This window comes from Osmia bicornis, chromosome 2 (genome assembly GCF_907164935.1).
Source record: "Osmia bicornis bicornis chromosome 2, iOsmBic2.1, whole genome shotgun sequence".
NCBI lineage: Eukaryota > Metazoa > Arthropoda > Insecta > Hymenoptera > Megachilidae > Osmia > Osmia bicornis.
This window is the reverse complement of record NC_060217.1, coordinates 9331007-9355185: the sequence shown is the minus strand read 5'-3', so window position 1 is coordinate 9355185 and position 24179 is coordinate 9331007. Positions and strand designations below refer to the sequence as shown.

Genomic DNA, 24179 nt, shown 5'->3' with positions numbered 1-24179 from the left:
GCTAGTTAAGCTCCCAAATATCAGCATAAGGTACTGGGAGCCGCGAAAATTTCCACGGAGGCAACAAATGGTTATCACAGAATCCCTGAAAACAGCAAAACCGCCGATGAGATAAAACAGCAACGGTATTAACCGAATACGGGGAACTGTAAATTTATTCCGGGGTTGTAGCCTACGTCAGCGTGGCATCGCTAAAGATTCCCTGGTCTAAAAGGATTCCGAGTCCGCATTATGCGGGTCACGTACATCTGGTTTTCTTTCGGATTTCTTCCTTCCAATCGCCTCCTATATCCCACGTTTCTCACCGCGGCAGAAGGGCTTGTCAAACGCTGCTTGCATCCACCTTTCGCACGTAAAATCTCCACCGTCGCCGTTTACTGGGTTACATTTGGGAAAACAAACGATAGACGGTCATGGAAATAGAGCTGAACAGGATAGTTTGCATTGTCTTCAGTATTTTATCGAATTATCAGTTGATAATAATTGTTGAAGGAATTGTATTACGATAGGATAATTAATGGGAGGTCGATTTTAATAACAGTGTAATGAATTGGTGAGAATGTTTAGAGGACTTTCGGACGAGGACCTCTTCGCTATGCAATTTAATACCAAGATTAAGATGTTTAGGATGGCACAGCGTGGCAAGAATTTCATATACAGTTTGCTAGGTGTGTGTAACATGTAATTAATTTAACCTCGCATATTTCTTGCACCGTGTAATTTCATTTTCAACGGTTTCATTATTGTTGGCTCGAGGGAGGGGTTTCTCTCGACGGCTTTTAAATTTACCGATAACCAATTAACTTTAATGAAATGTTTAATAAAATGGGTAAATTTAAGATAGGACTGAATTAATAACAGTGGCAATTACAGCTTTTACTTTTCAAACGTCATTTAAGTAAAAGGATTCGTGTCAGCAATTAAGACTTTGTGTCTAATTGTTCTGAAATTTTTTTGTCGTATTCTTTTTGTTATTTATAATCAATTTAACGATTAGTTGGTCGAGTAAATAGTATCCACTTCATATGGAATTCATATAATAGTGTTAAAATTCAGAAACATATTAGCACCAAATAAAGCAATTAATGTTTTAGCTTTTTTTAGAAAAATGATTTCATTAGTTCAGTTTTGTTATCCATTATAAATAATTGTAAAATTATGGCACGTAGAAAAGTGTAATCATGTAACTACATTTTCTAGCTAAACCACTATTAATTATAGTGCCCCAGCGAAATATGCAAGTCAAATAATAACCATAGCGTAAATCACGGGCATTAAAATACACGCGCAACCTTCTCAGCTGAGATTATACTTTCGTAAATTAACACGCAACACGTAACATCGCGAACGTGTACAATGACTCCGCTTCCCTTTTTCGCCTTTCCATTCCTTTCTCTATCCAATTTTTTCCTCTTCCCTTTCGCAGAAAATGCGAGCTTCGGTATAATTTCACCCCTTTTAAAGCGTCAAAGCCAGACGGCTATTCGTTTATTTTCATTTTTGTCCCTCGCTTTTCACGCTGTTTGTTGCACCGTGCACAACAACATAAAGAAGCAACGAAACACTCTTAATGAATATTTATATCATTATCGCGGTTTGCCAGTTCCACAACAAAGAAAAGCTCTCCGCTGTTTCCGCCTGGAGCTCGGTCGACCCCGATTTTTCCTTTTCCCCTGGCTTTAAAGCTTGGAAAAACAGAGCGAATCCCTCAAAGGATTTCCACGGTAAAGAATTTACAAATTTAGAAGCACGATTTTCATTGCCGGCACTGTGAACGCTCGAAATGTTTCACGAGCTCCTCGTTTCTGCTTCCTGTTTTACACGCCTTCCGGTTTCTTCCCGACAAACGCTTCGCCGTGGTTCAGATTTTCAGTGGATACCAGAAATGCTTATATCTCTTAGATTATTACCGACAGTGTCACGAAAATTTAAAAAAAAAATAGCTCGAAAGTTTTAGATAAAAATCGGGTTGTTATTGACCAAGAAGAGCGGAGATTATTCATTGTCTCTTTCTTTTCTCCATTTCTCTTTCGCAGCGCGATAACTATGCATTATTAGGAATTATTTTACTGTTACTCTAGAATAAATTGCTGTAACGTTCGCAAGTTACACGCGATAAAAGTTTCGACAGAAACTTCGCAGCTAATCGGATGGCATTGTAGTCTATGTAACGGACGATTAGAACTTCGCGAACTTTGCTTCGTTCGTGTATTGTCGCGATAGGAACAGGTTGCTGCAGCAATGAAATCCCAATGGAATTCATTTCCCCTTGCTAACAACCACGAGAAAAAACAAATGCTTGAAGTTAATTTAAATTGCTCCCTTTCTTCTATTTTTTTTTCCTATTTTCAAGCCATCATTCTTCAATGCCAGTTTTCGCGTCGCCGTCGGTTGAAAAGCTTTTAATCCTTTACCGGTGAATTTCCTCCGCTTTCGCGCTTTACATTCACTCGCATTTCTTAATTGATCTATGAATAAATTAGCCGTGGATCAACGGAACGCGGGCGGCGCAGACGTCGCGCAACGTCGTCGGCTTAATCTTTATTTATGCGCCGTAGAAACGGTCTGCTCTGAAAATTTCGTTCAATTTAAATTAATCGGAGCTTTTCTTGCCTGAAAATCCTCCGTCGACAGATTTCCTTTTCTTTGTTTCTTTATTTCAAAGACGTTTGTTGTTCGCCGTTTCTCTATTCAATCGCCTCTACTCCTCGAAGGCTATTATTCGAATCGAATTGAAATTTCACTTTGATCCATCGACTAATTGTAAGCGGTCGAGTTCGTGGTCTTTGCAGACGAAAATGAATGGCGGCTTTATTTAGAATTTACGCGACACATTAATTTACAGGCAATTCATTCCGCAGTGTTAAGTGCGAAACGTCTGGATATTTTACCCCTTTGAACGAACCGAAATCGCGTTTATTATAACGCTAGATTTGCCGATTATATACGAGACAGCGTTCGGTTCGGTCTACAGGTGTGTTTAATTTTCCGAAATTCAACTCGCATCGTTCTCTGCGATCCGATGTTATGTCGCTCGTAAATTTCAATGGTAGCTGAAGCATGCGTGAAACATACGGTTCACGACAGCCAGGGGATGCGTATATAATGTTCACCGACCAAGTTGTCCTCGGGTTTGGACCTTCCACCAAAGAAACACTCAATTGATTTTGACAAATTTTCTCTATTGTTTTCTTCGCTCGAGATGTTTTATGCATCACGTTCTCAAGCTTCAGTTCATTGGGGTTGTTACGACTTTCGGACCCTTGGACTAATCAAGGCAACTCGTAAAATTGAATAAGGTTAGTCAGTCGATAAAATGAACGAAAGATTGGTGGGTGTACTTTGGGAATTAGAAATTATTCCCTCTGTCTCAAAATACTCCTCGAGACATCCACCCCTGTAGATAAAAATCCGTCTGGACTAAGACTCTTTTCCCTCCTATTATCAGTGGTATTCGAATATCGTTAAATGGAACGTTTTGCATTGTATTTCGTTCAGATATTTCGATGGGCAAGATTGTTGCATTTCACTTCATAAAGTAACAGGGATATCATGTTCCTGTCAACGACCCAATTTTTGTAATCGACTTCTGTCCAGGGGACTGCGGTTTTCCATGCTGGAAAATTGGATCGCGCGACAGATAACACGATCAAGAATTAATTGATCGTTAAAACCCCTCCGCTGCTGGGAGCCGTGTTACACGTAGTAACGATCGGTTGATGAACACAGTCATTGGCGAGCTGCCAAATCGTCTCTGCGATTTCAATTCGTGTTTATAATTTAATTTCATTGGAATCGTCCAAAAATCTCACTCTGTTAATAAAAATTTCGTCCCGGTAAACATTTCAATTTAAATTGCTAATATCTTTTTTCCCGATTTCAGTTCTTTGGAATATTTCAAAGCGATTCGAAAGTATTTTAACGTGGTACCTGTTCGCTATTCGAGGCTTTAGCTTCGCGAAAAGCTAAAAAGGCGCGTTAATTAAGCCGCAACGAGAAACGCAAAAGACCGTGGTACAGTCTGTATGATCTTCATAAGTAGATTTCAAGCACGTATTCTTTATTAAACGCAAAATTGAACTTGCCACGAGGAAGAGAAAAATAGCAACCGTGGTTAATGCATTATGCCAGCCAGACGCAAGAGGAATATTTAAATTCTCTTTTTCAATATCGTTGAGAAAAAACCGAGTCCCAAAGTACATGTTGATTACGTTAATTCTCTAATGCCAGGCATTAATAACTCCAGCTAGACTTCTTTCGTTCCGTAACATTTACCGTATTGTTGATACGCTTTTAATAGAAAAATTCTTCCGATTTTTCAGCTTTAGTCTGGAATTTTTTAATTACTTGTCGCTCGGTATAAAATGCAAGCTTTTACAAAGGAATTTATCGAAACATTTATAGGCGTTACATGGTGGAAAATTATTTCCCTTCGTCGTTATTAGAAATTTATTAAAAGTCTCGGGTAGAATCGAAGATTCATTGGTCGTTTTTCGTCCTCGGCGCATACGTATTTCAAATTTTTTAAAAATCTTTCCACAAGTAGAGAGATAAATTCCTCGTTGATTACTGGAAAAATCTGCCGAAACAGCCATTAGGATATTAATGTGGCTTTACTCGGTCCACGGTTGTGTTTCATTTTTTGTCAAGCAGACGAACGAACGTTCACTGTTTGCCAAGCCGTGTAACTTGCTAGCTTTTTGCAAGTTTTCTCGATGCACGAGATGCATCAGACTGATTGCAATCTGAACGTGCCAACTTGGCGATAATGATACGATTTGCCAGCCGTTGGGGTGCTTTACTTTCCGTCGTAACAATTATGGTTGCTTGAAATTGATATCATCTGTGGGTGTTTCGTATCTAAAATCTGAAGTTAATACAAAAAAAATGAGCAGTCTTCGTTTTATAACTACAAGAAAAGTAGAACGAAGAAATTCTGACTGCCTGGAAGCGATCTTATAATAAGACCTTCGCCACGAATGGGTTAATCGGACCGTCCTTTATTTCACTAGCAAACTTCTCGAGGCCAACTTCTTCCGAAAACTTACGGTCCACCGTTAAGAGGCTTCGGTACTTTCGCTGTAACGCTCGAGAAATGAAAGAGCAAGCAAACGTAGTCGGTGTCTGGGTTGAACATCGTTTTTCTTTGGTATAAAAGTGCAATTAGTGGACGTAGTCCAAAGCGGAAGAAAGAGGGAGCGAAGAACAAGGAAACACAGCAGGGGCATAAAGTCCAGTGCCGATCCGACGCCTCGTAGTTGGAGTTGCTCCAATTTTGCTAATGTGCTCGTGTGCCTCGTTTGGCCTAGTGTTAAAGGGGGGAGAGGTGGCGTAGTTTCGCGAACTGCACTTGGACCTGCTGCCTTCTCTTCACCTTGGCTCTGAATCGTCCAAGAAATTCGAAAAACTTTTTCGTTTGTCCCGCGAAGATCGTTTTCGACGCTTTTGCACCGAATGGTACGGTTGGCACGATGCCCCACCAGCCGGACCGTCCTATTAATGGACCGAAATCGCTCTACCGAAATGGGAAAATGAATTTCTCGCTTGCAACCGTTTCGAAACGAGCGGCGCTAATTTTGGCGCCGCCACGAATATCCCGACAAACGGCGACCTTCTCCTTTTCGACGCGTCTGGTCATTCTCGGCCGAGGAATTCCTTGAACGTGGGAAAATTGAACGCGTTGACTTTGCGAATTAAACTCGCAATAATTGAATTTTTTCATTTTCTCTTGATGTGCAAATGTAGCGCAATGTTTCGTAGTATCATTGTAGATTGTTCCACGCGTGATCATCGTACATGATTATCCGAGGAACGTGATTCACGAGCCGAAACCACTTGAACCACTTGATCCCGAGTCGCTCGTCGGGTGTCAAGTACACGGGCGATACTCGATTGCTTCATGGAGATGCGTGCCACAAATCTGTGCCCAGCAGATGTTTAATATTGATGCAACTAGTCGTTCTGCACGTGATGGCAACTACGCACGTTCCATTTGCAGATGGTAAACGCGATACGTTTTCGCGTCGTTCATTCAGTCTCATCGTGCGATCAACGCTGTCACGCTTTCAATTCTATTCCTCTTACGTACATATTTATCCTTTTTACGACATAAAAATACATGTGGATACTTTAGACATCGAGAAATTTGTGTTTCACGCGATGGTTATCAAAATGCATGAATATTTTAATTAAAACTCAAGAGAAGAGGTTGAAATTATTCTTTGAAAAATTTTCTTTCTCTTTATTATTCGTGACAAGAATATGAAATATTTCCGACGGTTTGACGCTCAACGAAGGGGTTTCGCATTCGTGAAACGCAGAGAACACGAGAGGAAGCGAGTCTTTTCGTTTTAATTTCCTAAGACAAAAGGTGGCTGCGTGTTGCGAGTAGCTCGAGTTACCTCTCTCGCGTTAATTCCGCTTAACGCGACTCGGTTTCTCGCCTTTTGCACGCACCTTACGCGTTTACCTTACCTGCGTTACTTTAGTACGTAATATATATGCCCGACTTGGCCAACCCAACGACGAGGAAGTATTAAGTTTAAAAGCAAATTTCTTGTCGCTTGAATTTATTCCGACGCGTGAAATTAATATCCCTACCTGAGCACGGAACTTCTGCGCTCACCTTGATATCCTAATAACCGGAGAATCCTCCGAGTAACTCGTGATTCCCAAGTTTTATTATTTCTTGTTAAACACGGCCAATTAGACTGCTAACGTTTATGCTTATTATTGTTAGACGTCACGAGGTATGAAAAATTAATTAGATTCTTAAGGTTTTAAATAATTGTTCCACTTGCGAACGGCGCGAGACGTAAACGGGGTCGATGCGCGTCATCTCACCTTTAATAACGCGGTTGCCGGTTTCCAACCCCTTTTTAGGAGAATCTGCTATTTATGATGCGGAGGGCGAGGACCGAGGTATTCCTGTCGGATACACCCGGTAATTTCATTCGTCGTTAAACCGGTGGCTGCGTTGAATCGCTCCGTGGAATTTGCACCCTGGAGTCGGGCGAAAGGTGCCTATAAACTTTTCCACCCAACAACGATGCGATTTCTGACGTAGGCAATCGGGTTTCTTCCGAGAAAATTTTATTGTTCACCGAAATGGCTACGATGACGGAAAGTCTATGAAATTAATGAAATTTTCAACTGTGACCGCAGGAAAAACTGTGTTCTTTTTTTTTCTTCTTTGACATCGGTTGAAAAGAGGTTCGCGCAATGGTTGATAATTATTTTCAAGGTTGTCACGACCATTTGCCACGAAACGTGGCTATCTTTACCCGGGTTTCACTGAGCCGCGTTTCGACAAAGGCCAACGAATATAGTCGTCGGTTCCGAGTCGCGATGTTAATTCGAAACACGAACGGCACGAATTCGACCCGTTGCGCTTTCCCGAGCCAAGATTCCGGGACCACCGTGTTGCTCTTCAACGTCGTGTCCATTCAACCCACGTGGAGATCCGCTCTCCGAACCTCCTCGAATTCAACAATCTTACGAAATTTTATTATATAAACGCAGGTGGTTTAATTTCGTTTCATAGATTGATAAAGAAAAATTTTTGACGAACTCTATTTCGAGTACATAAAGTTAAGGTAACATTCTTTATTCTTCAATATAGTCCCCTTGTACTTGTTACGGCTCTTTATTAATATTCCCATCTCCTAGCAATGAATAATTAAACCGGAAACTTTTAAACCTTCTCAGTCTTCAGACCTTTATGCTCAAACTTCATGTCCAACCTGGGATGAAAATAATTTCATGAAGTTCAGTTTAATTAATCTTCCACGTGATGGACAACTAAAACGTATATCAAAAAAGTCAGATATAATTCTACGAAAAAAAAATAGAGTATAAAGTTGAAGTTGAAGTGTTGAAGGATCACAGCTCTGTGCCTTAAAATACTTCGAACCGATCGGCGTGGAAAAATCCCGGAACAGCAAAGCCAGACGCGTTTGTACCGAAAATAAAAGAGAAAAGGAAACTTTACCGAGCGAATCGATCGCGATTCAAACGATCGACGATCGAAAGCGATATATCTCGACGGTTATCTGGCTCGCAGCCGTGTGACTGACCACGAACCGCTTATTTCGGTGGATCCGTGTCTTCTTCACGCGTGCCGTTCGTATATTTTCACAGTCGGTTGGAAATAGCCGGCCACTGGTCTAATATTATAATAGCGATGACTGGCAGAGCGCGAACACGAGCTAGCGGGCAGAGTCGAGTCGCGTTCGAGACGGCTGCCAGTTTCGAGCGTGTTACGCTTAGAGAACGCGACCGGATAACGTTACTTCTCTCCTCCATTGTGACAGAACTGTCGCAGTTTCGTGATTTCCAGTGTTAAAGGAAGACCCGACGGATCTGTGTTTGCTAATTGTTGGCTAGAAATTTCTGTAACAATAGTTGTAATCGTGAAAATTTAAGGTCGTATCAGGTGTCTCTGCTTCGCTTTTAGAATATTTTTATGAAAAAAATGAAGAAATATCCGTTCTCGTGTCGCAACACCGTGTTCCTGTAGAGTATACGCGCGAATTTGTGCAAACGACAGCGGAGTATTAATCTTTCGGCGTGAATTTTCCGCGATATTACGCAACGCTCCGATACCGATTATTACTCGATAATACGTTCCCCTGGCGAATAACGCCGATGATTTATTCATTATTTTCATCGCGGCAAAAAGTGGCTCGCGTTACAGATTTTCGCAAATTGCAATAAAAATGAGGTGAACGTTGAATCATCGACGTAATAGCGCTTCAATTTCGAAGCGAAGCAACAGTTTTATGTAACTCTGAATCTTTGGAGATTAGTGTGTGATTTTGACACTCGGTGTTCCAAGTGCACTCGACGAATGTGAGTGAAAACTCGGTGCATTATTAATCATTATCGATGATGTGTAAAATGTTGTTCAAATCATTGGATACGCGATCACATCTGCTATGGTGAACGTACCGCATAAAATGGTAAATGAAATTTTCTAAAAATTATTGATTTGCCGCGATCGAATCGTTTGATAATTGGTGATACTGAATGGATCGTCACTGGCTACATCCACGATGTAGTTAATCTTTGACCGTGCGAGTACCGGTTCTTCTGACAGCAGCGTTAGCCGGATTAATTAACGTTTCCATTCACCGAGCCAGAGTCGCTAATCGTCGATTAACCAAAGGGGACAGTACGTTGCCATAATTGCATCGTAACGTCAACGTGGTAGCACCTATGTCGGTGAACTGTTACCGGGTGTAACGGGGACTTCCGTTAACGACCCTTACGGCGTTCCATCTGTTCAGGTTCGGCTCCATAGAATGGTAATTCGGGCACGATTAATTCGCGATTCTGCCGGCAATATGTGCTGATGCAGCCGCGTGCATCAAATCTGTCGTAGAGTTCGTGATTGCAGGTTGCTCCTCGCGATACCAACTGGCATACGGGAATGTGCATTTCGGAATGCGTCTCGAGCTTGCAGCTACGAATTCTCCGCGTCGATTCACCGACGTTAGCGATCGCTGAAACGATTCAACGTTCTAATTAGATTCTAGATTGCTAATTCCTCTAATCTTTCCTAGATAGACCTCTCAGCTTTGACGTTTGAATTATACGTTAACAAACATGTCGCGATAATGGAGAATGAAAAATTATTTGATTTCGTGACATTAAAGTCTTGACACGAGATCCGACGTTTCGGTATTTTTAGTATTCCAATTTTTCAGTGGAAAAGAAATACATTTTAGATATCGGTTCTGAAGAGGAATACGCTATTTTAATCGGAAACACAGACGAGCGATTCGTGCAAAATATCGCGTCCAATCTTGCGAAAGATTCCGCTGAAAAGACATGAGAAATGACAGGACGAAGGTATCTGGATTCGAAGAGAAATAGCTGTATCCATTTCTTCGAACCGGCTGCATGAGAAATCTGATTTAATCAAGCTGTTGCGTATTGGAAGCGCAGAGAAGGTTTTCGAGATTCTTTTTTTCAAAAAAGAAAGGAACAGAGTTAGGTTGCTTCGTTGTTGTCAGAGAAATTCTCGAAAGTACTTTCCATTGTGATAGAGGTCGGTGTACAGGTGCGATACAGAATTCTAACGTTATTACACGATATTAGCACAATAACCACCATAACCGAACACCATCGATCCGTCCAACCTACTCCACGACCTAATCTACTTCTCTGCGGGTCTCAAAATCAATTAACCAGTTAACTCGTTCACTCTGCGGGACGCTTAGTCCCTCATGTAATTAGGAACTGACCCGTACCGGATTACCGGTGTAATCTGCGCTTCCTATTGCGCCACGCTCTGTTCTTAGCTCTCGGTTTTAACTCTTATTGTTTCCTTCCTCGTAGACCATTCGAAAGTTGGAACACTAACCCTTCCGAGCCGATATCGTTACACTGTACCGACACAAAAATATTCATACAATTATGACAATTTATATAGAATAAAATTTCTATTTCCTTCGAAGAAAATTAAATTGGAAGGGTTGAAATCTCAGTGTCGATAAATGTTCTAATTAGCCAAAGTGTAAAAGTGTCCCATTACACACTCTGAAATATCACAAGACCAAACACGGAGTGTTTCTAAATTTTATAGCAATCTTTTTGATAATTTCCCATAAATTTGAGTGGTGAAATTTATTGATACAGGTGAACGGAGACGATGACTGGGAGTACGAGGAGATCGTGCTCGAGAGGGGTGGCGCTGGACTTGGCTTCAGCATCGCCGGGGGTACGGACAATCCACATTTCGGCAACGACACTGCCATTTACATCACGAAACTTATACCCGGTGGAGCCGCGTCCGCGGACGGCCGTCTGCGTGTCAACGACACGATACTTCAGGTGAACGACGTCTCCGTCGTGGACGTGCCACACGCGGCGGCCGTCGATGCGCTGAAACGAGCAGGAAACACCGTTAAATTAGTAAGTTTTTTCAAATTTCGTTAACCAAATGTTTGCTTTTATTCGTCGCATTCGATGGGGAAAAATGGTATCTCCATTTCCGTCTATTATTTCTTTAAATATAAAAACAACGACGTTCGATAATAACAGCGATTAAAGGAGAGAAAGAAAAAGGAAGGCGAGAAAGCGTGGAATAAATGGCGCGAGATTTGAAAGATCTTTCGCGAACAATGAAGCTGAGTCTGCTGGAAAGAATCCGTTTCAGACGTCCAATTATTATCCGGTAGCTTGACGCGAGATAATCGCAAGCGACGACAATGCCGGCTGTATATCTTGCGGAAAACCGAGCTTCCCTCGCTCTTTTCTACCTGAAATAATCTTCGCCATTCGCGTTTCTCTAATTCTCTCTATATCTCATCGTGTAAAGTTTGATGCTCGAAATGAAACTTTCTTTCGCTGGGAAATTGAAAACACGATATAAATTAAATAATTTAATCGTTGATAGCAGGATTGCCCTTTCAAAAGTTTCACTCGCGTCGAATCTTTTCAGGGATTCTATGTTTCGAAGGTATTGCAACGAAGCTGACTTCGTGCTAGGAAATAATAATCCCCCGTGTTGTAAACGCTTTTACGCTTTCCCAGTTTCTGTTTTCTAGCCACTCGAAAATGGTTAATAACGCGGACGAAAAAAAAAAAAAGATAAAATAGCGACCGAGGTAGATTCAAAAAATCTCTCCGCCTTTGGAAAACAATATTTTTTCGAGCACAGCCACGGCTAAACACCGGCCGGTTGCGTCGCGAGGAAATTTATTCTGCTCGCATTTCGTGCCCGGCTTTCACGAACCGCTTGGCGAGCTGAACTCGCCCATTCAAATGCTAACGCGTTCATTGGTGGAGCGAGCGGGTTTGTTTTAAATCTTCCGGCTCTTCGTTCACCAACGGAGCTTACGATGCGTTATGAAATTAATCCATTCATATTACGCGTATATAAAAATCTTCCCTTTGTCCTTATCTAATCGACCCCTGGCACGGTTAGCATGCATTGTCAATAAGAGAAGGGAAAAAAGAATGTAAAAATAATATTTAGAAAAATAATTTATTAACTCCATCATTTGAGGATTAATTAAATAGGTTAATCGTGACAAAATTGTTGGGAACGGTATGATTGTTTAAAATGAATGCGTCGCATAAATTTCATGGATAAGAAAGGAAACACTTGTGTAAGATAGAATATTTTCTTCCGGGTCGAGTATCAGACGGGCGTTTAATTACGTAGATTCATTGTTGCGCCTCTCGTGAAGGAAAACCACCCCGATTTACTCCGGAATAGTAAAGCACCTCGTAAAAACGTAAATTCTGCTCGCCTCGATTCAACCAACTTGAGATCCAGTAAATAAGAAGTTTAATTTTTGTGTTGTGTACCGCGGGAAATTAGAGGTCCACGGCGAACATTATATTACAGTAATTAGTTGGTGAAAAATTTCATTTAACCTTCTGTAATCTAAATAATTTGTTGATTGATTTTCAGTACGTACGACGACGAAGGCACACGCAGCTGATCGAAATCGAACTAATCAAGGGTAACAAGGGCCTCGGTTTCAGTATCGCTGGGGGTATTGGCAATCAGCATATTCCCGGTGACAATGGGATCTACGTAACGAAAATTATGGAAGGCGGTGCTGCTCAAGTGGATGGCCGTCTTGTCGTTGGAGACAAATTGGTAGCCGTCAGGAATGCTTTGGTGAGTTCGTGCAAAATTATATTCCCCTTTGCCCCAATTTCATTCAGTGTTACATCGCTCTGTAATGATAAAATTAATGTAAACTGCAATCTTTACATTCAACAACTCGGTATTTCAGTCTTTACTTAATACTTACCATCGGAACGTGCATGATTTGTTTCAAATTTATGAGTTAATAAGAAAAAGTCAGCCATTAGATTTCTTCATTCGTTGAATAATTAGTCTGAAAAAGAAGACTGCTCTTAATTGGTCTAATTTTCCTTTAAATCGCTCGTTCGAATGGAGAGGGAGAGATGATATATTTTTCATCCCAGTTGAAAAAGCAACGCGAAGCTCCGAGAGTTCAAATTCAATTTGTCTAATTTTAACGATCTCGGTTTCTTTCAATAAGAAAAGAAGCCAATAAATTTTCAACGGAACGATGAAAGCAGGGCATTAATTTGATCGTTATAAATCGCGGTATTACGTCGGAGATAGTGGAATTTCGAAAAATTCCAGATACCTCAATGACCCACAAGCGCGCAGGCGAGGGCGGCGCGAAAAATAGATCAGAGTGGTTTTTGATGGCGACGAGTAATTGATAGCTCTTCCGTCAGTGTGCCTCGGCTCGTTGCCGTGGTTGCGAGTGGCAAGCCTCGTCGTTTCTCAGCTTCCTGCGATTTTTCGCTTCGCCGAGCTCCCTTTTCTTCGCGCGGATCCTCTCCTGAGACTCGCGGCCGAAAAAGCCACGATTAAAGCGGCCAACATCGGCCCCCTTGATTTATAGCCACAATTTCTAACGTGCAAAAATCATAAAGCAGAAATCTCAACGTCTCTTCGTTACTCTATTAAATCATGATTTTTCACGATCAGTTAATTCAAAAATTACTTTTTTACGTGATAAATTATAATTAAAAATTAATGTCCGAAGCACGTTTCATTAATCAACGTCAGCTGATTGTCCTGTTTGATAATTTTAAATTAAAATTTTCAAATATACCCGTGATGCACGCTTTATTTTGTGTTTGGTAAATTAAAATTTTTAATAACTTCTCGTCTAAGCAATATTTTCCGAGATAATTTATCGTTGTCGAAAATTGAAATTTTTATTTTTTTCGAATATAAGCCCTGTCGAAAAATAACAGAATACGTAACAGATCAAACTTGGACGTTTCGAGGGACGATTTGTTAAAAAGTTTTTAAAGCACTTTATACGCTGAATCGCAAGTCGATTTAACTTTCTGCATGATTGCGTGTCGGCATATACTTGAGAACAACGAGCGTTGCAGAAAGTTCGTCAGTTGTTTATGACGTGGTGCAGAAACTTTCTGATGTCGTTTTTTATGCCCGTCAACCTTCGTTTGATAATTACCACCCTACGCCGAAGGAACACCTACGAACCTAACAATTTAAACTCGCAAATTTCTTATATTCAACGTCGAAACGGTTAAATGACGGTCCTGAGAAAATTGTCACGATGTTTATTCGATAATCCGTCTGGAAGTGCATCGTAAGAGGTAAACGAACGTTGATTGACAGGAGTAATTGAACGGGAGAAATCAATTACCGAGGCTCGCGAAATCTTGATCGATACGTGCACCATGAGAGACCGGTTTGCATTTTCCTGCCCGACTCTCCTCTTTTTTCACACTTTGCCCGTTGGAAAATGTAGAATGTAGACGATAGAAGGATGAAAGAGAATGCGTGAGAAAATTAAGATGAATGGACGGTGTTGATGAATGAAGAGAAATATTTTACGCGAAGGAAGAACGACGATTAAAGCTCTGTGCCTGCCATGTCCGTTCGGATATCACTGACACCCGTGACGTTTTTAATAAAAGATGATAAACAACGGGATGATACCGCGTTAAATCTCGGAGAATTAAAAAATGTATCTTTCATTAAATCAAATTTGACAAAGCTGAAACAACGTTCAGACTGGTTATATAATTATAAGAATTGGATGAAATTTTTTTTTAGTTTGTCCAAAGAGAGGATAAAAAAGAGGATTGATTTGATTCCAGCAGGGTGACAAGAACCTGGAAAATGTGACGCACGAGGAAGCAGTGGCGACACTAAAAGCGACCCAGGATCGCGTGGTTCTTCTTGTGGCGAAACCGGAAACCGGAATTGTACCCCCGCCACCACCCCCGATGGCCTCGGACAATTCGCTCTCTCCACAACCACGTAAGCTGGTCTCCATATTCTATTCACACATATATTATTCACTTTCGTGTAGACGACTTTCTTTCCCCGTCGTTTCGGGACATTCTCGGGATCTTTTCTTCTCGAATTTTCACGACGCTGCCTTCCGGAACGATAAATATTTCACGCACCGCGGAAAAGCGTTGGAGAGGGGGTTACTTTTGTTCGCGACTGCAACACACGAGGGAAACTCTTTTTCCCTTCTTTTGAAAGTGAAAATACGAACGATTTAAGGTGTTTTGAAATAAATAATCGTCCCAAGGGAAAATGTTCACTTAAACGACGATTTTCATGAGGTTTAAACGCTTCGAAATTTCCTTCGATTCCCAGGCATCGAACGCGAAATATAAAGATTCTCCGCTTTTCCACGGGGTAACATCGAAATGAATTTTTGATCCTCCCCCGAGTTTTCCCGCGATTCTCATGGTTTCCTGTCCGCGTCGCGATCACGCCGGACGTAACTTATTCATCGCGCTCGTAAAGGCGCCCTCATAAAACTCCTTTCTATTTTGCGAAAAACACTGCAACGACTGCTCGTTTAGCCAAGCGAAACGCTCGAAAATTGCAAGCGCCAAGCTAGATTTATATCTCTGCATTCGAATTAGATTTTAAAGCGTTTTAATGTTTCAAGAAAATTTTTTGTCGATCAGTAACACGAACGTTTTATGAATTGTACGATTTAAATATAAATTCGCCAAGGGGAAGAGTATTACCGGTGCAAACTGGCAACGAGCGAGAAGTTGCTCGTCAAAGGAAACTTCTAAATTAGCCGTGCTTTCTTTCGTAAACAGGGAAACAAAATGGTTCTGTGTCGGCGTTGGAGAACAACTCGACGCTGCCTTACTCGCAAGAATCACGTCACGCGTCTTCTCTGGCTCTTCACGGCGCTGCCACCCCACGAGCTGTTTCTCAGGAGGACGTATCACGGTGAGTTCTTTCGAAGCATGCTTTTCTTTACTTTTACGACGAAAGCGCGAAGTACCGCCACTCTCTCGTTCTCGTTTCAAGTATTTTTCTTTCTTTTTCTTTCTACGTGTGTCATTTTCCAAGCGCAAAGTATCCTTACTTTCTCTTTCTACCGTTTCGTCTTCGCGTTTCTTTTTCCACGTGGAAAAACTCTTTCGGTGCGCTTCGCGAAATAAGCGTCGGCATATGTGTCTTTGCGAATCTTTTTATTTTTCAAAAATTCGAATGGTAGAAAAATTAAGGGAAGCGAGTGCAAAATAAACCCAACGCGAAAGAATTTCAGCAACTTTCGTTGTCGTCCAAGGTACTTGATTCGCGTAAAGCGTATGCAAGCAGCAACCGCGTCCCGTGTGCGTAAATACACACAAGCCGTTGGTTAATTATACAATCACAGAGACTGTTGAATTAGCTCGCGACAAAGAGGAGATAGGAGACGAGAGAACGTTATTCGACGAGACAGACGAAGACGGTGATCGTTTACGAGGGGGTGGCGGAGAGATTTCGGAAACGGAGCAACTGCGAAGGGGTTGCGGTGGCCACCGTGCGGACTAATTGCCGATGGATTAAGGGCTTATCGAATTGGTCCGGCTGCCAGAGACAGGATTGCTTTGGACACATTATGTCCCAAGCTCTCGAGTAACAATCCTCCCCTATTCACCCTCGTGTTTTCGAATACAGCAACGTCCTCTCGTTGATTTGCGCGTTCGGTTAAAGTCAGTTGAGCGTTGCCGGAAGATTGAGTTAGCGTTCGAAATCGAGAAATCCGGGGATCGATCGTGTCACCCCTTGAGATTTCCATTCGAGACGCTAACTTTCCGTTTTAAATGCTTCGCGGAACTTTACTACGATTGTAGCGTGTTATTTTAACGTGCTTTACTGTACCATTTACCTTTGTGACTCGTTCGATCGATCGTTCGAGCTTTGTTCGGTTCTGTATTGACGTAGGTTCCTGGTATTTAACAACGAGGAACTGAAGGGAAATTCTGCCAGAGAAAAGTGAAATGATTTATTGATAGGTCTTTCTCGATGAATAATTTATTTCGTGTTTGTAGTCGCATCGATCGCTAACGTCATTAGCGACTACGTCTGTTTAATATTTTTATTTCTTTGTAACGGTTGATTGTATTTTTCTGAAACTAGGTCACGAAAAGTTATCAGAATTATTTATACATCATGCCCAATTAACGATTCGTTGAAAACAAACAACAGAAAATGTTAATGGTCTCGTTTACATCTCGTTGTTGGAATAAATCATTTCGGTGGAAACGTTGCACACAATTATGTATGCATCTCGACTGTATCGTTCGGGCACGGTTATAACAGCAATTTACATTCGAGACGGTATTTCCTCGTAAATCTATGGGATTGAAAACTCGTCGAAGTTGTAGGGAATCGTGGCAAATTCCCTTGCTCCTCTCGGATTCTGCTTGATCGATGGATATCGTGGGGAATGGAGGGAATATCGAGAGCAATCCCGTGCGAAGCACCCTCGAGAAGCGAATAACGCCTGGGTTAAACCGCAGGTGCGAGGGTAACTTTCGCGATGGCTGGGCTCACTTAATGAAATATTCCGTTCACGGCAATATTTAATGCCGAGATTCCGGCTTGCTTCGCGGACTAGTCAAAAGTGCAATTAGTTCTTCCTTCGTTCGTTGTGCTCTGAGCGCACCTTGCCCCCGTTGTTCATCCCCCACTTTCTTTCATTCCTTCTTTCTTTCTCGTTTCCCAGTTAAAGTTTCAAGCCTCTTCCGGCTCGTGGTCGAAGAATCGGATTTCGCCCCCGGCGATTTCGCGTGTCCTAAGCCGAGAGACGGAAGACGAGCCGTGAGCATAGTAAAAGAGAGGATGATGTGGATAGGGGAGGAGTAAGAAGGAACAGGGAGGGCGAGTTATTACGAAGCTTCGCAATCGGCGGAAATCTATGTAAAAAACTTTAATTTCTGCCTCCGTAAATTAGCCAAGACCATTATACCACCGCCGTAATTTATCCTCCGTTGCAACCCCGGCTTAGAGTTTCAAGGGGAGTTAGGATGATTATTTAGCGCTCGACCGGCTGGAACTTTACCGCCTGTCCCCTTCTTAGAGATCGTGGGGAATATTTCTGGACTTGTTAGGGACGATTCATTTAACTCCACGGATGGGACATTTTGAACCATGAACGTCTGTTTAACCAAGAGACTTTCTCAGAAAAAAGTGTCGGTCTGTAAATTGGCATAAGGATAATTGAAGTACACTTTCATATTGAGAACATTTCTATATTTCATAACTGTTACATTAATGATATAAAATAACATATCAAAAGTTTAAATTAAAAAAGTGTTGGAAGTTCGTATTGTCGCCGAATGGTCCTTAACGGACCCAAGAATCGCCTGTTTCAGAGCCAAGTAAATATCAATCTATCGTTCCGCTTTCTCTCTTCTCTCTTAGCGAATCGATTCTCCCGATGGTTCTGCTTGTTTTTCTCTCCGAAACACCTCATACTTTTCACGTAACTCTCGAATTACCGAAAAACAATCGGGAACCTCGGGATCGGTGAGAGTGAAATACTGCGAAAGACAATAAAACCGTGGCTTTCGGTGCACCGATTGTGACTTTTAACTTTTAATTCCCCGTTGGAGACACTTCCGGCATCGATTGTTCTTACCATCGACCATAGCTTGATTCTTCGAACCGTTAAATTACATCTTTTTTTTTTTTAAGAAAAGACTTACGTAATGACCTGATAATTTCGTAAATGGAACAGTCATGTTCATACAAAGTATTCGTTAGCTTCAGTTTTTTTCCCCACTTTTTAAAACATCCGCGTTGCACTTGGCGTTGAAACATGATTTTGATAGTACTCGTAGCAGCGCTCGAAGCTTCGTGGCTACAGTTTAAAATAAACTTTCCGTTAAACGGCTAGGTTTCTAAACACTCGCTTTGCTCGAACACCTTCAACAACATTGTGCCAGAGTTTCGAGAATTCAACGGGGAAATAACGATTCCTCTCCATCCAGAGAGATTTCATTCGCGCTCTTGCCAAGTGCCTGCAGCGTTTATCCGTATTTCATTAGCCTACACGTACGGGATATTCATCGGAAACGTTCGGGAACTGTTAAAGCAAATGTTTTTGCTTCGATGAAGAGGTAGGTGGTTTAATTTCACTCGATGCGAGTCAATTACCCTCGGCAATCGGAATAAACGAAGGTCCGTGATTAACCGTGTACACGCTGGCTACCATCGCAAATCTCCTCCCCACCGTAAATAATTCCGCTATTTAATCATCGAGAATTATGGTTTTCTAATCCTTTGCAATATCTACGAGAGATCTGACGCGGTCTGGCTTGTTAAGCGGCTTCATAAATCCAGGATGCACCTGAGCATTCCGAACGCACTCTGTTGCGACCGATCACCATTTCTAGTATGCCATTTCACATTAATATTTGTACATTGCTTTTATTACATTCTTTTTCTCGTTCCTGCTTTACAGATCCATAAATGACTATTTATTTAAACGAGGTGTACAATGTTTAGGTTTCATGACAGATTTATATTTTTGAAAAACTTCACGGATAAAGAATGATTTTAGAATTAGAAACGCGATTCCGCTTCATGCATTCATTCAAACCGGAAGTTGGAGAATGGCGTGTGCAGGCGGTTAGAACGCGTGCACGGATTCTAAAGAAGTGACGCTTTAACTGTGAGATCAACTCACCCTCCCGGGGAAAGGGTAAAGGAGAAGCGAATTCTTGGCAGGGTTGCAGCCACCAACGATCTATACACGCACGTGTGCTTGCAAACAATACACCCCAGCTGGGTGTTCGCACACAGACACTCAGAGTAGCTCAAATCGTTTCGATGTACAGGAATTTTCAAAAGTAATGCATTCGAATTCTTGTATGTTACTTGAAAAAATTCAGGATCAAAAAGATTAATAATTTATTGTATTCTTTGTCTGATTAGACGTCGATATTTCTACTGTAGTAATTAAAGTGTTAAAATTCTGATGTTTCAGAATGGTGGTTTCAAATTTTGAAACAAACAGTAGATAGTCGTTTTTGACAAACAATACGCACGTGTATGTATATACGATTGCCGCGCGACAGTGCAGCCGAGTGCATCGGTGTTGGTGCATCTGCAGCTGCAGTGCCGAATGCAGGCCAAGGTTAAAGCTTGCCTGGGTCACGAGCGGGCTTGCTGGCTTTCGACAATTTTGCTTACGTAATACACGCTATCGATCTGGCACATCTAGAGATATATTTGGTCGCATTTGGTCGCGCCCTCAAACCGGATAATGCCGAATGCTGATAAATTGTCTGTTTCCGCATTGGCTATTGTATCAGCTAGCCGATTCGATATTTGCTCAAAACCAAACGGAACCTTTGTAACCTTCAATGTTGCACCTACCTACTAGAATAAATTTTTTAAAATTTGGTGAGAATCTTAGCTATCCATTATCTTTGAAAATAAAATTAAAACATAGCGAATAAAAGCTTGCGGAAATTTCAAAAGGGAGCTGGAACAATGGCCGATTTTGGTGTCGCGGTTAAAAAGATGTAGGAAAAGGGAAATAAAAATTCGCTGGAGCTTTTCTCTGCGAGAAAATCCTAGCTCGTTCGATCCGTCTATATAATGGAGGATCATCTCGTAACCGGGAAAACCATTATTCTTCGATGCAAAGTATCTTTTTCACCTTGGAAATTGTTCACTGCGAAACCGCTCTTAACTCTAGTTACACATGTTCTATCGTTGATATTATTACTTTTGGTGAGTTTAATGGAGAAACTTTTAATTAATGCAGGCTGAAACTTTATTTTAAAGAATCTTCTTTTAAAATGACTGTCACTGTAACTTGATATTACACCCGGAAGTCTCAGTGTTAACTGTGAAACGGGGTTAGCGTCGTGCTGATTCTGCATCTTGGAAATCGTGCTGACAGCGAGACTGCTGGAAATTCGTCATTTGCAAACCAACTCTAAGCAAAGCTCGACAATGACGATCGACTTTGTAGAGATTTTTCCTTGAATGAACGATGGAATTGCTGAGCTCGGTATCTTCCGAGACTGTGTTATGTCGTAACCGACGAATTATCGACCTGCATACGATTTCGAGTCGCGTGCAATTTCCGTTTACGTGTTTGAAGACGATAGCTTTACGATCGTCGACAAAACGGAAACGTTAATTAAGCAATTGTACTCGGATTTCGAATGATTTATCGCGTCCCGTACGATGTTTTATGATTCGTATACGGGATTATGAAGAGCGTATGGAGATGAGGAACGAAAAGGTCGGCCCGGTTGGTTGTCAGCACAATTAACGAACTGTCAAAATGCAAATCACTGTTTCGATCGGTTGATTGCCGCGTTTGTTCCCGAGTGTTGCATCAATCTCCGTACCAATAAAGCCCTGTTCGACGCGTCGCCGTATAATTTGGCTCTTTCCGATGGATTGGCTTCGTTATGTCGATCGAGAACCGTCACCTCGTATACGGATTCGCGTTGGACGAATGTCAAACAAGAACCTTAATTACGCTAGGTGATTTGAATTTCACGCTCAAACTTCTTTTTCAAAAAAACACTTAACAATTATAATTCTATCTCAAATCATTCGATTCCATGCTGAAACCCTTATCAAACCCTTCAGACGTATATCCTTCAATTTTAAACCATTCCAAAGACAACGGTCTTTCTAATTCACGCGGTAACCGTACCGATAACGATGCTCCATTTCGATCAGTCGATAATCCACGTAGAAACGTCGAACGACGTGATAGACCTGCGTAACGGAAGGGACACGGTTTATAAAGCGAAAGGGATGTATCTGTCGATCGAAATTATCTCCGTCGAAGTCATCGATCGATCTGAGCCGCGCTTAAACGCAGTCGGAGCATTTGCCTCACGCGTCGCGTATCAATGCCACGGAATCAAGATTTATCGTCGGCCTCCGTAAAGGCGCCACGAGTTTTCCAACACGTTTAACCGGCGAGCCGGTGTCACACCGGTGGAACGTATCGATCCTGGAAGCAGCGGGGAAAAGGGAGAGATCCGTGCCAGGGAATGCCGTTGCTCGACGTTGTATCGGCCATTTGGGATCAAACCGCTCGTAAACAAGTTTGTTGTATCCGATCGAGGATTTTCACGGTCCGTGTCCTCTCGTATAAATAATCCCCTACGGCTGTGCAGAACGCATGTAAGAATTGGGGTCGTAGCTGGCTACGTTTCACATTGCAATTGTGAGATTGTTTCTTAGGCGTATCATGATCTTTGCTAGAATTATTGATACGATTGGAATTTAGAGTGGCTTTGGTTTTAGTGGTACAGGTAACAGGATATAATTAACACCTTTGGTACTTCACTTTCTACCTCGTCGTTCTTTACTCCATTTGTACCGGTTGTCAATTGCGATTTGGAAATTAATAATTTTTTAATGGGGATTGGATAATTGTCGAGTTTGGGAAAAATCTGTATAGTTCAGCTGGGATTTGCTGAGGTCTCTCCCATTCTTATGATGTCGAGGTATAAAGCATCGCTCGACGACGAGGTCCTAGTTCGCGGTTATCGCTGCGGTAAGTGCTCCGGCTGCTTCATTAACTGGCCAGAAGTTATGCCAAGAACGTGACACAAAGGACTAAAAGTGGGAGAGGAGATTCTTGTTAGATGGCAAGCTGTTTGCGAAGCTTGCGGCCGGTTGTACGGCAGAAAATAGCCTGTGGTTTTAACGAACACGTGTAATTATTAACTCGCCAATAAATGGTTCGAATTTTTCTTCCACGTTTTCGAGAATTAAACCGAGATTTCTATCATTTTTAGGCAACATTTCACGAGTATTTCTGTTGACTTCAGCTTGCCTTTGAAATTCCTGTTCCACGTTCTGGAAAACTGAAAATTACATAGAATTTTCTTCGATTTTTTGATAAACTTTCACGAGTTTTCCCTTTGATTTCTGCTAGCTATTGAAATTGCTGTTCTACCCTTTTGAGAACTAAAATTTGCTTCGAACTTTCTACAATTTTTGATAAGGTTTAACGAGTCTTTTCGGTTTTTCCTTGCTATTGAAACGAACCAAGAAATTCGCTTGTGATTGCATAGAACTGAACTTGTTTGGAACTTTTATCGAGCAAGTTATTTCAAACACCTAAAATGTCCAAGTTTCTCGTTACTTTTCTATTTTTAAATTTCACTGTGAAACTTTTAATTAACACGTTAGACTCGCCGAAAATCCAAGGATTTTCCATCTTGACATATGTGTTTGACATAGATAGAAAAGAAATAGAGAGTTTCAAATGTAGGTGGGGTTGGAAGGGATCTAGAGATTATTTGTGTGAGAAAAACACGTCTGGGGGAGAATTCGACATTATAAATGGACTTTCTTTCCCCACGGTTCTCAGATATCCTCGAGAATTAATCAAAAACAGACTCCTTTCTGGTGTTATCGAAAAATCGTGCGAAAAAGGTCAGGGTGACATGCTTTAAAGAAAGGCTGGTTAAAATGATGGATCGTGTTGTCACGGAATGCGAGTCGAAAAATTGACAATCATTTGAACGAAACCCGAAGTAACTTAGGAAAATAATACCTTTATCGTCAGAGTATTTATCCCAGAAACGCGAGATAGCTCCGTTTTTTCAAAAGATCCTGAACGTTCTCATTTTAATCGTGAACGCGTCGCGACACCAGCAATCTGTAGATATTGATTTATAGCGTGAAACAAAAGGATTCCGCCTGTCAATGGGGTAGAAGGCGAGCGTAGACACCACCTGCGGCCCTTTTGATACCCGCGAAATGAGAACTTTGCCACGGACAGGTCTCTTTTCCTCCTCTCTTCCTTCACCCTCGGTCGTCGGCCCTTTCTCTTTCACCCTTATTCCCCCTTTTTCCTCATAAACACGCCTGTTCCGCTTTTGTCGCGCGAAAGAACCCGATTTCGTCGGAAACGTTCCAGCTTTTGGTACGGTTTGAAAAGCAACTTCAAAGCGGATGGTCATTTTCTTTCTTTTCCGTTGTCCACCTAGCTACGCGAACGTTTTTCTCCGCGTATTACCGCGCCTAATGAGCTATAAAAATTTCTCGTTTCACTTTTGATACATTCCCGCTTTTCTTTCTCCAACTGTTGCTCCTCTCTACCGTTTATCCGTTTAAATTCGTTCGCGCCCGTTTCATTCCCATGGAATTTTCATTGCAGTCTCGCTCGTTCGAGTTTCTCTGTGACGGCCACGCTTTATACGCGTCTCTTTTTGCAATACCGTCAAGCTTTTACCGAACTCCTCGTTTTTCCCGCCTTTGACGATCTCGCGTGACAAAACTGGAATTGATTTTTCCAAGTTTTCGCGTAATATCATCTGAAACGTTGAAGCAATACAGTTTCGAACAAAATTTGTTTTTAAAAACAATTTTCATCTTCGCGCTGGGAAAACTT

The 24179-nt window shown here is 41.7% G+C and overlaps 1 protein-coding gene across 12 annotated transcripts in view; it reads left to right on the top strand.

The window, feature by feature from the left end:
* Positions 1 to 24179, top strand: part of LOC114883068 (disks large 1 tumor suppressor protein) — a 335824-nt gene that overhangs the window by 258394 nt on the left and 53251 nt on the right. For 11 of the 12 annotated variants that reach the window (XM_046290086.1, XM_046290084.1, XM_046290085.1 and 8 more), the window contains 4 exons: positions 10642 to 10917; positions 12425 to 12637; positions 14641 to 14803; positions 15613 to 15748. In XM_046290086.1, coding sequence (XP_046146042.1) covers positions 10642 to 10917; positions 12425 to 12637; positions 14641 to 14803; positions 15613 to 15748 — 788 coding nt within the window. The remainder of the gene's footprint in view (positions 1 to 10641; positions 10918 to 12424; positions 12638 to 14640; positions 14804 to 15612; positions 15749 to 24179) is intronic. The other variant, XM_046290077.1, reaches the window with a different exon arrangement.